We start from the raw sequence: 12,014 nt of genomic DNA, 5'->3' as shown, positions 1-12,014 counted from the left end.
TATTCAGAATGCTATTATTCTCCCTTATAACCATGTTATAAGGGAAAATAATACAATCTACAGAACACCGATCCCAAGCCCGAACTTCTATGAAGTTCGGGTTTGGGTACCAAACACGCGCGATTTTTTTCATGCGAGTGCAAAACGCATTACAATGTTTTGCACTCGCGCGTAAAAATCGCGGGTGTTCCCGTAACGCACCCGCACATTTTCCCGCAACGCCCGTCTGAAAGAGGCCTAAGTGTATATAGTAATCTGCCTTGAACATAGACATCTCTGGTTTAAGTCCCAGGAGAGGTATATGTTTTTTTTCTTTTTTCTTTAAAACTATATTAAAAAGGCTACTACACTGACCAAAAATATAAACGCAACACTTTTGCTCCCATTTTGCAGGAGCTGAACTCAAAGATCTGAAACATTTTCTACATACACAAAAGACCCATTACTCTCAAATATTGTTCAAAAATCTGTGTTAGTGAGCACTTTTCTTTTGCCGAGATAATCCATCCCACCTCACAGGTGTGGCATATCAAGGTGCTGATTAGACAGCATGAATATTGCACAGTTGTGCCTTAGACTTCCCACAATAAAAGGGCACTCTGAAATGTGCACAGTTTTGCCAACAACACATCTCCGTCGCATAGAGTTGATCAGGTTGTTGATTTTGGCCTGTGGAATGTTGGTCCTCTCCTCTTCAATAGCTGTGCGAAGTTGCAGAATATTGTCAGGAACTGGAACACGCTGTCGTATATGCCGATCCAGAGCATCCCAAACATGCTCAATGGGTGACATGTCCGGTGAGTATGCTGGCCATGCAAGACTGGGATGTTTTCAGCTTCCAGGAATTGTGTACAGATCCTTGCAATATGGGGCCGTGCATTATCATGCTGCAACATGAGGTGATGGTCATGGATGAATGGCACAACAATGGGCCTCAGGATCTCCTCACGGTATCTCTGTGCATTCAAAATGCCATCAATAAAAATGCACCTGTGTTCGTTGCCCATAACATATGCCTGCCAATACCATAACCCCACCGCCACCATGGGCCACTCGATCCCCAACGTTGATGTCAGCAAACCGCTCACCCACACAATGCCACACATGCTGTCTGCCATCTGCCCTGAACAGTGAAAACCGGGACTTATACGTGAACAGAACACCTCTCCAACATGCCAGACACCATTGAATGTGAGCATTTGCCCACTCAAGTTGGTTACGACGTCGAACTGCAGTCAGGTCCACACCCCGATGAGGACGACGAGCATACAGATGAGCTTCCCTGAGATGGTTTCTGACAGTTTGTGCAGAAATTCTTTGGTTATGCAAACCGATTTCTGCTACAGCTGTCCAGGTGGCTGGTCTCAGACAATCATGGAGGTGAACATGTTGGATGTGGAGGTCCTGGGCTGGTGTGGTTACATGTGGTCTGCGGTTGTGAGGCCGGTTGGATGTACTGCCAAATTCTCTGAAACACCTTTGGAGACGGCTTATGGTAGCGAAATGAACATTCATTGCACGGGCAACAGCTCTGGTAGACATTCCGGCAGTCAGCATGCCAATTGCACGCTCCCTCAAACGTTGCGACATCTGTGGAATTATGCTGTGTGAACAAACTGCACATTTCAGAGTGGCCTTTTATTGTGGGCAGTCTAAGGCACACCTGTGCAATATTCATGCTGTCTAATCAGCACCTTGATATACCACACCTGTGAGGTAGGATGGATTATCTCGGCAAAGGAGAAGTGCTCACTAACACAGATTTAGACAGATTTGTGAACAAAGTTTGTTAAAAGACTAGGTACACTTTAAAATAATTTATTAATGAATCTTTACAGCTTTAAGAGCTCATCACTTCTGCACAAACAAAGTTCAAAGGAACCTGTCATATTGAACATAGTGTCCATTCAATCTGTGGGCAGCAGAAGCAGTGCAGATTCATATTATAGTTTTATGATAAAAAAAGGGAAAGGATGTATAGAGTCTATATATTAGATTCTAACAATTCGATTTGTTTCATCAGCAGGACTTCTTCACCTGTGAGGTGCTGTCCCCAAAGGTGATGAAGTGCCCACCTGCCGTTAGATTGTCAAGGACAGAAATTTAGCCCAGCCTAACTTCCTGCATGCACCACTGCTCCAGTTAGCCAAGCAAAGGTAGAAGCTCTGCTTCGAATCGATTCACTTATCTCTAATAAATATATATTTTTGCTGTTGTGAAATATCTGACAGGTGAATAGACAGATATTGGTCATTAAAATAAAAAAAAATTTAGGCGGTGTGACCGGACTACAGACCAGAAAGGATGCATCTTTCTCAGCTCAGTTCTGAATTACCTCAATTGACATATAAACATACCTGCGGGAGCCTATAGTACCTCTAAGGCCTCATGCACACGGCCGTGTTCCTGTTGAAAGCAGGAGCGCACGGCGTCATACGAGTATTACTGTAGTGCAGCAGCGGCATAAAGCGCACGGCGTCATAGCAACCAATGCGGCCGCGCGCTCCTGCTCTCAACAGGAATCCAGGCCGTGTTACCATGGACCGCTCTCGGCCGCGGAACACGGCCGTGTGCATGAGGCCTAACTGTCCCAATTTATCAGTAGTACTCACCATGGCCAGCAAGAGACTAATAAAAAAAAGTACCCCAAAAGCTCCTCACAGACTTCTATCCAGTCAGCGGCTTACAATATGAGGAGGAAGCCTGTAGTCCCCATGTTGCTCTGGAAGCAGAAGCAGGGGAGATGATAATATATAAGATTGACAAAGCCACTCAGGCCAATAATGACTTAGTAGATACCCACTACTGCCTGGAGAAGAATGCAGAGGCCATAAATATCAAGATGGTGGACAATAATGATAGAAACAAGCATTATTGTGTCTACATAGGGTGATATAGCTGTTGGAAATCTTTGACATCAAAGAAACTTTTAATTGATCTACGGTATCTTACAGGCAAGGAAGAAGTTCTCTCCAATACCTACAGTCCTTTGGACTCACAAGACTACTTTATCAATATGGCTATCTTACTACTAATTCAAAAAGATGGCGTCAGAGTTCTTCTTCTACCTAGTTACACAAGGAAGCAAAAAAGAATCACCCGAGAGTGGAGCAAAGTATGAGATTCCCGAAAGGTACTTTAGCTTCTTTTTCATTATAGGAGTATTGTACTCCTGAATTGTATCTTGCGGAGAAGCCAAGAAATCATCAACTCTTACACTACAGAATAGTCTTTTTAAAAAGTCATTAGTGTGGAGGGGTGATCTGGCCTCAGACACAGACTATGGGGGGAATTCTATCATTCCCCCTGTGTTTGTGACTTTGTAAACGCCACTTTTGAGAAATTTTGGGAATATGTCTATAGATTTGAACAATTAGCATATTGGGAATACCAATCAGGTTTAAGACTATATGGGATCTATAGAAAAGGTATAGGGGTTATTCAGGTTAGGTTTTACTTACTTGACATCATGATGAATGTTGATAAACCTAGTACCCTTGTGTGGTGATGGGCTTCTTCACTACGGCAGTTCACATTCTCAGGACCAAAATAACCCTCTTACATTTGGTCTACCCTCCCCCAATATATTTAAGTTATAGGTTTCCTTTTAACTTCTTTGGTTTGGTTGGCTTTGCCACAGTTTAGTGTATTTACTATATAACAAAACTTATAATACCTCTAGTACAAGCGTGGGTATTCAGATCTGGGGGTTCATAATTATATATTGTTATTGTCTATTTGGTGCAATATCTCTTGACATGTTACCTCCAATGTTTGCCTATGACTGTTAACTTTTTACCCTTGCAAAAATACAATAAAAAATGTTTTAGGGTACTTTCACACTAGCATTATTCTTTTCCGGTATTGAAATCCGTCCTAGGGGCTCAATACTGGAAAAAACTGATCAGTTTTATCCTAATGCATTCTGAATGGAGAACAATCTGTTCAGGATGCATCAGTTCAGTCACTCTTACGGTATTTGGCCAGAGACAATACCGCATGCTGCTGTATTTTCTCCATCCAAAATTCCAGAACACTTGCCGAAATGCCGGATCCGGCATTATTTTCCATTGAAATGCATTAATGCCGGATCCGGCACCAAGTGTTCCGGCAAAACGGATCCGTTTTTCCAGTCTGTGCATGTGCAGACCTTTAAAAAAGCAAAAGAAATAAATAGCGGATCCGTTTTTCTGGATTACACTGGAGAGACGGATCCGGTGTTTCAATGAATTTGTTAGACGGATCCGCATCCGTCTACAAACGAATTTCCGGATGCAGCAGACAGTTCTGGCGACGGAACTGCCTGCCGGATCTTCACAACACAAGTGTGAAAGTACCTTTAAAGAAAAAGAAAAGAAAAAGTCTATCACAAATTAATATGGGAAGTCTATCACAAATTAATGAAGAGGTGGTACTTTGCCGTTACCCTGTCCACACTGGTGAACAGATTTACCTTAACACTCCAAATATTGTTGAAAACTTTGTGGACATATGGGCTCCATTTATCATATATTTTGGGAATGCCCAGTAATTTCTCCACTATGGAGTAATATTTAGAATTACGCAATTACGTTAGACCCCTTCTCCAGCGTTTTCGCTATTCTCACAGGGCATGGAGAAAATTTGCACGAACTATCAAATACTTAAAAGTCTGTTTTATTCCAGGACTTCTTATGGAAAAAATGGAAATCTCCCCCTTCTCCATCCTCTACAGAGCCAATATAAACTTATATGAAAGACTGAACGAGTTACAGTCATATGAAATTTGTTGGGACTCTTGGCTACGCTTACATAAAGAGGTTGTCTGGTCTCATATTGATGATCTATCCTCAGGATAGGTCATAAATATCACATTGGCGGTGGTGCAGGGTAATTACAGCTTTCCCTCCCATTGAAGTGAATGGGACGAAAAGCTGTAATTACACTACAGCTACAATATAGGCAGTGCAGGTAAACACTGAAGAGGACGCAGTGCTTGCAGTTGGGGATGCTGGGCGTCAGACCCCAACCAATCCAGTAATGATGACCATCGGGAATAGAGTGGCGATTGTTTCCCATCTGGGCTCAGTCTTGTTGTGCTCTCAAAAACAGATGTAAAAGGAGAAAAGGAATCTCAACTCCTTTTTTAGTCTAGTAGTACAAAAAATTCAGACATATAGGTTTAAATACCTCACAACTCACCTCATCTATTTCCAAAGAGAAATAATCTTTCAACAATTCACATTTCTTCTGAAGGAACTGAACAATGTATTCGGCAAGTCCTTCTTTAGGGCCGTCTTCTTCTGTCCATCCACTTTCAGGACTATCCAAGGCTAGCATGGCCAATTCATATATTGGTGCAGACTCCTAAACAAATGTAAAGTGTTCTGTAACAAATTGACTTCTAATTGTTGTGAACAAGTTAAAAAGCAAATGTAATTCTGTGTTCTTTACAACCAGTTACATGTCTTATATGAAGGAAGAATAACAAAATGCAAGGTAAAATGAAAAGAAATAGAACCATTTTACAAAAAAATGATTTGCCTCACCCAAGTATCATTACTTACAGATAATCTCATTATGCCAAAATTCCCAAAATCATAAATAAGAATTTGATAGAAGAGTTCTCGACTAGAGGAGGAGTCATATAAAAAAAAGAAAAAAAGACAACACATTATTACTTATATGATCAATGTATACAATTCCTCCAAAGAAGGACTACTTTATTGATGTACTGCTCTACCACCACCCTGACAGTACAGGTTAGCCAATGTAGAAAAGACCGCACCAGTGCCAGCCTAAGGCCCCTTTCACACAAAATGCGTGAAGTGTACGCATAGCACCCGCACTGAATCCTGACCCATTATTTTTAATGGGCCTGGTATATCAGTTCTGTGTTGTGTGAGAATCGCAGCATGTTCTATATTCTGCGTTTTTCACACAGCCCTGGCCCCATAGAAGTGAATGGGGCTTCAGTGAATAACGCATTGCATCCTTAATCCGGATGCAGTCTGTGTGCAATGCGTTTTTCACTGATGGTTGCCAGGAGATATTGTTTCTAAACCTTCAGTTTTTTTTCATGCGTGTGAAAAACGCATCAATCAGTAGTAAAAAGTGGCCAAGATTTACTAATTTGAGTGCAAGTAGACCTTGTGATAAACTGCACCAAAAATATTGTGAACTGTCGCATCTAGTTTTAAGAAAATACTCTACACCAAGCTTGATAATGGGCTGTGGCTTATCAGGAAAGAGGTGGCCTAAGATGCACCACAATTCTGGAATAACATTCTTTCAAAAAATAAGCCAACCAATAATTGGTATAAAAGTTAGCTGAATGTCTCATCCAGCCTGAGCGACTGTGGTAGACAGCTTTTCAAAGGTTACACCATCTACAGGTTTAGTAAATATAGGGGCCACACTGTCAGACTGAACTAATTCCAAGGGCCAAAATTAAAACTTAAAGGGGTATTATCAACTGAAATATTGTATTTATTACATATTGAACATACAGTATGTATCATAAATGATTAGTTAGTCTTCCAGGACTCCCATGTAATGGGGAAATACATGTGAGCCGCCACAAGACACAGACATACATGTCTGCTACCAGATGGTTGGGGGCCGCAAAGAATGGTATTGAGGGTCGCAGGTTGTGCATCCCTTGTCTAAACTAACCCTTCTGGCAACTTCATAATACAAGTTACCTGCAGAAGTGTTTCTAAGACCGAGCTAACACAATTCATAAATGCTGGACATACCTTAACTTTGTGGTATTTAGAAGGTAGAGTTTTGTTTGATACTGAGCTAGCGCCCACTGTGGATTTACACAACCCACAAAGGAGTGATTCCTCAACATGTCCTGAAGGCCTGGAAAAGAGGGGTAGTTAGGCATACACATCAATTAATAGGATAAAAAAAGAAATGTACCGTATTTAACTGAACATGTCAAAAACATACACCCTAATAGAAAAGGTTTTCTAATACTTTTAAAAAGGTATCAAACCAATAACAAGTTAACAGCCAATGAAATGCATGATGTACATATGTCATTGATTGCAATAGAAAGGGCTCCAACGGCAAGCCTGCTCCATACACGATAGCTGTAACAACTGCCTGCCTGCCAGATGAATCCAATCCCAGCCATAAATTCCCTCAGATGCCACTGTCAACAACGACTGCAGCATCTAAGAAGTTAAAAGGGTTATACAGAAAAAAATTATTATGACATCCTCAGGATCGGTCATCATTAATCACATGGGGGAGGGGGGGTCCAAGTCCCTGGATCCTTGCTTATCAGCTGTTTTAGGGAGCCGCTGTGCTTACCCACCAGATGGTTGGGGGCTCCTTCTGGCTTCAAATGACCACAGAAGTATTGCAGTGTATAGTACAAGCAGTCGGAAGGATAGCTTCAACAAGATCACAAGTCCTTTACTAATAAGGCATTTTTTACTAAACACATTTTCACACCACTTGGAAAGATATTCAAGTTGCGAAGAGCTGCAGTAATTAAATGGGGTATTCCAGCAGAACTATATAAAAGATATGCAATACATTTCTGGTAAATGTGGGTCCCTCCTATCTCTAAAACAGGGCCCCCTCACATGAATGAAAATGGCCAGAGGTAGTTTGAACAACAGAAACAGAGAAGCTGGCTCTGCCACACTGTTTCCGTAACACCAATTCACTTATATGCATACTATGGGAATAGTGTAACACAGCCTGCTTGTCTGCTGCCGTACTTCCGACCACCTCTGGCATCCAGGTGGGATTGGATTAGAGGACAGCGATGGACTGGCCATCGGGAGTACCGGGAGAATCCCGGTGGGCCGATCGAATTATGGGCCGGCCAGGGCCGCCAGGCATCAGGGGGGTAAAGCTCCAGTAACAGCAGGCAGTGTGGGGGCGGCGCTCACTCACTGACGTCACACGCCTGCTCCTCCCACTAGGCGGCGCAGGCGCGTGACGTCAGTGAGTGAGCGCTGCCGCCCGCACTTGTTACTGGAGGCTGGAGGCGGGAGCTGAATATGTAAGGTAGTAAAACTCTTTACTAAAGAGATGAGCGCTGTGCCCCCACGTGTAGTAGAATACCTACCTGGAGCCAGTGCCAGACTGTGCACAGAAAGGGCACTTTGTCACTGTGGACAAAGTATGGCAGTTTCTGTGCACAGATTGGCTCTAGGTGGGTACAGTGTGGCACTGCAGTCACTAAGGGCACTATTTATCTGGGCATAGTAGGGCACTATCTGCCCACATAGTCAACATATGGCGCTCTGGGCACTGCCATATAATAGTGTGGGTACGGTACGGCGATATTTGGTTCTATGTGGGCACTGTATGATTGTGGGCAGATAGTGCCATACTATCCACAGATAAATGGCGCATTTAGTGCCTGTCGTGCCCACATAGTGCCATATAGAACCCATACTCGGAAAGCGCCATACTTGTGTAGACAGAGTATAATTATAGGCAAAGTATGGCACTTTCTGCCCACGTTTTAGCTCTAGGTAGGTATGATATGGCACTTTGTGGGCACTGTAGACACTAAATACACAACTTATCTGAGCATAGTATGCCCAGGTCTTCCCACGGTCATACAGTGCTCAGATAGCGCCATGTTATGCACAGATAAATGGTGTATTTCTTGCTTATGGTGCCATACAGTACCTACCTAAAGTGAAAACCTACAGTACTTTGGCCACAGTCATACAGTGCCGACATAGAGCCAAAGTATGGCACTTTCTATGCACCTAGGTAGGTACTATATGGGTACAAATGCGCTATTTTTCTGTGAATAGGAGGGCACTATCGTGCTCTATGTGGGCACTGTATCACTATTAGGGCAGATAGTGCCATAGAGACAAAATGTCTCCCAGCACATTATACATGGCTCGTCATCATGGTTACGACCTCCCTGTAATCCAGCATTGGTGGTCGAAAAAAGCACCAAACTATGTGCACTCCCACAATCCCGGCTACTCCTATAGTGTGCAAGCATGACCACTGCTGCTGGATTACAGGGTGGTCAAAACCATGGAAACGAGCAGTGCATAATGTGATGGAAAAATGACTCCCGCCAGCAAAGGAAGCAATATGGACAATCACAATACATTAGTTTTTTTTTGAGTGTGTTTGGGAAAAATAAAGTGGGCCGGTCTGGCTGAAGTCCAGGGCCACTTTATTGTCCCAGTCCATCCCTGTTAGAGGACCACCATTTTAGAGACAGCTGCCGCATCTATCAGACATTTATGGCATATACACAGGACATGCCATAAATTTGAGATGAGAATGCCCACTTAGGTTTTCTCCTACACTGCCTGATGACTAAAATAATAGAGTACGTAAGTGAATGATGCTAATAAAAAGCCCTTTATAATACTTGAATTTAAACACCGAGGTGCATAATCTACGTGGTTTTAAAGTGGATCGCTGAAAGTACACTAACACTTGTACAATTTGCATAATTTTCTAATTTCTTTCCACTGCATAAAATTAAAGAAAATCACAGAAATAAGATAATAATGCACTTAGTAAAGTAGATGCAAGCATTATATATGGACAAATTCCTCACTCTGATATGATAAAATCTGAGACACTTAGCCAATATATTTTAATCAAAACACATCTGAGCCCGCCTACCAAGCGCCAAGGTGGTCTCAGGTCAGGTTTTTGTCTATGTAGTATTTGCGTGAGGGAGTGGCACCTTCAAGTGTGAATGCGCACCTATTTTATCTTGGGAGTAGCCACAGGTGCCCTCCTGAATTCAACTGTATTGCCGTCCTCAGGATGGTCCCAGTTCCCAGTCCACCCCGGAGTGGAGGTTTAACAGCATCCCAGCAAGAATATAAGGATGAAGCCTTCCTTACTGAACTATACTGGAAGTCATCCTAATACTGGGAATGATTGTAGTCCCAGAAGCTACAAGAAAGGAGGGAAAAAAAGAGGCAGACTAGCCAAAAAAAAAAAAAAAAGGCAGAGAGATCAACAGGTCTGTGTGGAAAACAGATCTCATGTCCCAGGCCAAGTGAGAGACGAACAGAATACTCTCGCATTTGTCAAATGGCAGACATCAAACAAGCAACAAACATAAAAGACTGCAGTAGAGATTCTAAAGGGAATGGAGTGAGTGCATGGGGACCTAGATGATCTAGCCTACAGGGAAGAATGTACCCATTACGGAGGAAGCTTTCAGTAAAAACGCCTAGACCAGGTATGCTCAACCTGTGGCCATCCAGCTGTTGTAAAACTACAACTCCCACCATACCCTGCTGTAGGCTAATAGCTGTAGGCTGTCCAGGCATGCTGGGAGTTGTAGTTTTGCAACAGCTGGAGGGCTGCAGGTTGTGCATCCCTGGCCTAGATCAACCCCTGGTGGGGAAAAAAAAAAATATAAACCTGGAATAAAAGGAACAGGAACAAGAAAAACTTTCTGTGTACTGGCCAGATGGGGCCAGATGGACATGAGGATTACCCGAAACCACGTAAACAAGGAGTATCCATTGCTGATTATAAGAAGAGTGGATTATGTGTGGTACCCAAGTCCTCCTTAGAGGAACAACAACCAAGTGAACCACTGCAGATAGGAGGGCTGCAGATAGCACCGCTGCATAGTGCTGATTGCACTTAAAAGCGGAATATTAAAAGAAATAGAGAGATGGTCTGGATTGGAGAAAAAAACTCAGAAGGCCAAACCAGAGAATTACCACGACTGTGGCAAACAACTTCGGAATGACAGCAGAGACAGTTGGAGTAGGTTGTAGTCCAAAAAGTACTCCTACGGACATAAATATTGAAGAAAGACTGCTTGCAAATGAATCAGGCTGCATGCCAATGGAATATGCCGAGGTGAGTCTTGACCCTGTCAAGAATAATCCTGCTAACCCTTAGCTTGAGGATGAAAAAAGGTTGACCAAAATTATTGACCAAGTCTGAAGAACCCTAAAGACCTGAAAGGCAAGTATTCCTGTAAGATGGAAGCTAGCATAGAGCTTGTTAGATATTCTGGAACAAAAAAACAAAAACAACCTTGCTGCCGATGTCTCAGAGAACTTTGTCAAGCCTAGGACCCTGGGGAGAGCTATGTAGGTAAACTCAGCAAGATATATGGGCGGTGTCCAGAAGGATTCCAAAGAGAGAAAATGGGGGCAGACGTGTGCGTGCATGGCATCCCAAAACCAGATGGTTATGCTCAAGTAGACTGCTCAGAAAAGGAAAATACTCTGCAGTCATATAATAACTCCATCATAGAAAGCGATAATATACAAAACAGAAGGAGGAAAGGTGGCTGACAGGTTCAATCAATAAAGGCATAGCCATGGTGCCCGGCGTAAGATGAATATGGCCGAGAAAAGGAGATTTTTGTATAACTTACCAGTAAAATCTCTTTCTCGCTCTTTATTGGGGGACACAGGGACCATGGGTATAGCTATGTCCTCTAGGAGGCGTTGACACTAGTAAAAGCGGTTAGCTCCTCTCCTGGCAGCTATACCCCCTCCAGCCTGGAGAGAGAGCTTCAGTTTGTGTACAAGCAGTAGGAGAAGCAAGCCAACCAAAGAAAAACACGTGTAACACCAACCATGTCAAAGGACCCATTGGGGTTCTAACCAGCAACAGCCACAACTGTGGTCGAACAACAATGCTGGGTGGGTGCTGTGTCCCCCAACGAAGAGCGAGAAAGAGATTTTACTGTTAAGTTATACAAAAATATCCTTTTCTCGGCCATATTCATTGGGGGACACAGGAACCGTGGGACGTCCAAAAGCAGTCCACAGGGAGGGAAAAACCACAGACCCATGCAAGCAAGCGTCCCTGCAAGCATCTAAGAACTGTCGCCTGCAAGACCACGTGGCCCAAGGCAGCAACCGTTGATGCACAAGTATGCACCTGGTAATTATTTGTGAACGTGTTTAAGGAGGACCAGTAGCCGCCTTGCACAAATGCATGGCCGAAGCCTAATGCCTCCGGCCCAGGAGGCACTGACCGCTCTGGTGAAATGAACGGTGACACCAAAAGCAGAACCCTGCCCTCGGTGCGGTAAC

General features: G+C 43.3%; 1 protein-coding gene across 3 annotated transcripts in view; it reads right to left on the bottom strand.

The window, feature by feature from the left end:
* The window catches only part of MLH1 (mutL homolog 1), a 148,799-nt gene that overhangs the window by 27,563 nt on the left and 109,222 nt on the right, over positions 1–12,014 (bottom strand). For all 3 annotated transcript variants that reach the window (XM_040431919.1, XM_040431920.1, XM_040431921.1), the window contains 3 exons: positions 6,738–6,846; positions 5,547–5,610; positions 5,182–5,346 (listed from right to left, as the gene is read on the bottom strand). In XM_040431919.1, the coding sequence (XP_040287853.1) occupies positions 5,182–5,346; positions 5,547–5,610; positions 6,738–6,846 (338 nt within the window). The remainder of the gene's footprint in view (positions 1–5,181; positions 5,347–5,546; positions 5,611–6,737; positions 6,847–12,014) is intronic.

This window comes from Bufo bufo, chromosome 5 (genome assembly GCF_905171765.1).
Source record: "Bufo bufo chromosome 5, aBufBuf1.1, whole genome shotgun sequence".
NCBI classification, from domain to species: Eukaryota; Metazoa; Chordata; class Amphibia; order Anura; family Bufonidae; genus Bufo; species Bufo bufo.
Note: the sequence above shows the minus strand (reverse complement) of the source record. Positions and strands in the feature narration are given on the sequence as shown.